Source organism: Dendronephthya gigantea, unplaced genomic scaffold, assembly GCF_004324835.1.
Source record: "Dendronephthya gigantea isolate DGI-Jeju-01 unplaced genomic scaffold, DenGig_1.0 000003F, whole genome shotgun sequence".
Classification (NCBI taxonomy): domain Eukaryota; kingdom Metazoa; phylum Cnidaria; class Anthozoa; order Malacalcyonacea; family Nephtheidae; genus Dendronephthya; species Dendronephthya gigantea.
The window spans coordinates 1,485,780-1,490,000 of NW_021163013.1; the positions used below are offsets into that span (position 1 = coordinate 1,485,780).

Below are 4,221 nucleotides of genomic sequence, written 5' to 3' on the forward strand. Positions count from 1 at the left end.
TTTTATAATTGAACTAAATAAAACAATACATGACTATCGTGGAGAACCATGGGTGAAGTCCAATTCTCAAAAACAGCGCTGCCAAACACAAGAAGTCATGACATATCAGCTAAAAAAACATGCCAAGCTGTATAATTATATAATAAATTATGTCCTAAAAAGATGGCAAATTAAGATATCTTATAAAAGGGCGCCTTTCTAACTGTATTACATACAGTATATTGCACTAAAGGAATACTAAATGGTTTTCCGTGCCGGATAGCGTGATCGTGATACTGCACGCGGGATACTGCACGCGGGATACTGCGAGACTTTCGGAAAGCGTGAAAAAACACGAGTCGTACGTAATTAATTAGTCAGCGGAAGTTTGAAATTTACACGCGTAAAAACGCTCAGGTTGATGCAAGTTGATATAAACAGGATGGAGCAATGTTGTGCTGCCCACATTGTTCAGGGTTGTTATCAATATTGAACAATATTGTTACACTTGATTCAGTTTCAACAATATTGTTCAATATTGATAACAACTCTGAACCATGTGGGCTGCACAACATTGCTCCATCCTGTTCATATCAACATGCATCAACCTGAGCCTTTTTAGGCGTGTAATTGAATAATTAATTAGTTAGCGGAAGTTTGAAATTCTAAACAAGCAAAGTTCGAAAGAGAATTTTAAACAAAGTTTCTATATTTAGGGCAAACCGTTCTTCCATGTCTCATCCTGCACGCCCACTAACCAATCAAACTGCGAGTTTCATTATAGTTATTATGTAAAAAACATTTCTCTATGTGCGGTGTACTTTTCACATGTAAATGATAATTATAATGCCATATTTGCCAAACATCCGCTCTCCGAATATCATTGTTTACAAGTGGTGAGCGTCAAATGGACTTCTCAAAAATCTTCGTTTGTTTCTTCAGCCTGCACTGTAAATTCAAAAGAGTCGTTTTGACCAGGGCGAGTCATTTCAACACCTTTATTCAAAATGTCATTTTTGCTCCTCTAATGTGTCGTTTCGACTCTAATAGTCGTTTTAACTCCGACATTGGGTTAAAATGACAATTCGGAGGACTCGTTTAGTTCTTTTGAAGGGTCGCAAGACTCTCGCAAGAGTCAATAGACTCTTAAGTAGAGTTCACATGGAGTCATGTGACTCGTTCTTGGAGCCATATTACTCTTTGTTGGAGTGGTGGAACTCTTTCTTAGAGTCATTCTGGGTTTTATAACAGCCATTTATATACAAAACAAATAATTTGCATGTTTAAAATATTAAATTGAAGTCATTAGGCATGTTACATGTATTACAAATCCTTTGTATTTGAAGCAAATAACCAGTCAGCACATTAAAAAAATACTCAATTATTATGACACAAATACACTTGATATTAGTTGTTATCGTTTCTTCATGTATCGAGAAAGTCTTATAAATTTGTTAAGTTGCTTATATGTGTATGTTTGTGTCTGTCTATTTGTAAGTTAGTTGTGGAACCCCGTTATTGGAGACATATCTCTGTGTGGTGATTCCAGCCATTGCATGTGTGTAGTTCATTTGTAGTTTATGTGTAGTTCATTTTAACTTTTTAACATGGCAATTTATAAAATAAAATAAATATAAAAGATATATTACACTGCATGTATATAGGTTTTATATTTCTTGAAAATGTCAGCTGGAACAGGATGTGCACACATGAAAATATATTATACATAAATCCATTTTAATAGTTCTGACTCATGCTGAAAAGTAGTATATGCTGATATAAAAAATGACAAATAATCAACAAACGTTCTGATTGGCTAAGACAGAAAGTTTGAATTTCAACGAGAACGTCAGCAATTTAACTGTCATTTCGTAAACCTTTTTGTAAAAGCGTTTCATAAACTTTGTGCAAAGTAAAACGGGAAGAAACAAGATATATGAAGCATGACAGATAGCAAAGATGAACAGGGATACAATCAAGACCGAAAGCCGTGTAAGAGAAATAATTCATAATCTGCAAGCTTATAAGTGTTTTCAAAGGGTGCGTGTTTACTTTGTTTCTTTCGTATTTGCTTCGCAGTAAGGATGAGCTGTATTTGTATAATTTTCAGCTTTGTATGCCGTTTATTTGTTTAATTTTCAGCTTTTTATGCAAACGGATACACCTGTGAAAGGCTATTACACCTTTGCTATAACTTCAAAAAGTGTTTTTGAAAGTGTAATTTGAATTTTGATATAAAAAATACACACTATGTCTATGAAGTATAAAACGTTTAGCCGTCGACGTTTAGACTTCGATTTTAAACCATTACTTAATTAATTGCTGCTAACATATGGCCATTTACCATATTTTAATTTTAAAAATGTATATCCAACCCATTTTTTAAAGACACCGGACATTTGATAGACGGCCTGTTGGCCGATATTTTAAAGCCTGCATGCTTATATATAGATATTTATTATACATAATTTCTCTTCAAAGAAACATTTTTGCGGGATGCATGTATGGTATGCTGTAATACTCACTGCATATACATTATTAAACATCGTTTACTCAAACTCTGCTTTTGTATTATATGCAAGCTTCATGAAACTAATATTGGTGTACAGTACTATAGTAAAATTGATGCCACAGAATAGTCGTAATGACCTCAAATAAGAGTAAAATTGATGTCAAAAAGGAGTGGAAATGACTCCAAATAAGAGCAAAAACGATGCTAAAGAAGAGTTCAAATGACCCCAAATAAGAGTACATTGATGCCAACGAAGAGTTGAAATGACCCCAAATAAGAGAAAAATCGATATCAAAAAGGAGTCAAAATGACTCCAAATGAGAGTAAAATCGATGCTAAAGAAGAGTCGAATGACTCCAATTAAGAGTAATATTGATGCCACAGAATAGCCGTAATGACCCCAAATAAGAGTAAAATTGATGCTAAAGAAGAGTCGAATGACTCCAAATAAGAGTAATATTGATGCCACAGAATAGTCGTAATGACCCCAAATAAGAGTAAAATTGATGACAAAAAGGAGTCGAAATGACTCCAAATAAGAGTAAAATTGATGCCAAAGTAGAGTCAAAAATCAAAATGACTCTTTTAAAACGACACTTTTGAGGAGTTAATTTGCATTTTAACTGTTGCAAGAGTCATTTTGAAACGACTCCATGGGTAGTCAAAATGACTCCAGTTAAAGGGTTAAAATGACTCTTTACAGGTGTCAACCCAAAATGAGTCAAAATGACTCTCTTCAAGGAGTCGTCCTGGGGTCAAGAAAACGACTCCTTTGAAGGAGTCAAAATGACTCTTTTGCATGATTTGCGTTTGCTTGTTTGGAAAAGGTACGTTAGGATTTGATTCTTGAAACGATTTATTGCATGATATTTGGTTTATATTTCACTAGTTATTACAAGATGCAAATTGAATCACATACACTATAACCGGACGTACGATAAATCTTGATGTACATTAGTCATAATGTTTATTGAAAAATGCTTGATCATCTGATGGGACCAATTTTGTGAATTACGGTTCTACTCTGAGTCACCAACTGGGCAAGCTGAAAAATTGACAGTTTGCCACGCTGGGATTCAAACCCGCGAAGCTTGATTTTGAAGTGTGATACCAGTCAAATGTTCTTCCAACTAAGCAAGACGACGTCTCACGTCTAGACGAGAGAAAAAGGTGATACTTTCGAACTTAAACTACACACAATATCCGTGTGTGTTAAAATTATAGTATATATTAGTGGTTGAGGTGTATGCAAATATATATTGTGGTTGTGTTATTTTGAGTTGCCAGCCAAGCAAGTTGAAAAATTGGCTTTACCACGCCGAGTCACATGCTAGGTCACATGCTAGGTCATATGACGAAGATTGCTGTACGGGCCTAGTATTTCTAGAAAGAGGCTGACACTCCTACCAATTTCGGCTTCAAATTGGCTCCAAATAACGATTAGTTATCATTCCAGGGTTTATAGAGTTCACTGCATGGTCAAAATATAATAATAATGATACAGCACCAAAACAATCATGTTGTAATAATAATGTTCGCTTCAAACGCGTGAAACGGAAACGGCATTTTCCGCAGTTCTATATAGATCTTCTGGAAATATCCTAGAGAACGAAAGAAAGAGCCAAAGCTAAACCTCAAAGATATAATCTTTCTTTTGTTAATTAATATGGTAACATGCACTTTGCCAACAGTTTGGCAAAATATATAAATTAAAGTGACTTATCTAGTTT

General features: G+C 34.6%; 1 protein-coding gene across 1 annotated transcript in view; it reads left to right on the forward strand.

Moving 5' to 3' along the window:
- Positions 1–851: 851 nt before the first annotated feature.
- Positions 852–4,221, forward strand: part of LOC114542474 — an 11,839-nt gene continuing 8,469 nt past the window's right edge. Inside the window, exons 1-2 of the mRNA XM_028562017.1 lie at positions 852–923; positions 3,292–3,318. Coding sequence (XP_028417818.1) covers positions 887–923; positions 3,292–3,318 — 64 coding nt within the window. The 5' untranslated portion in view covers positions 852–886. The remainder of the gene's footprint in view (positions 924–3,291; positions 3,319–4,221) is intronic.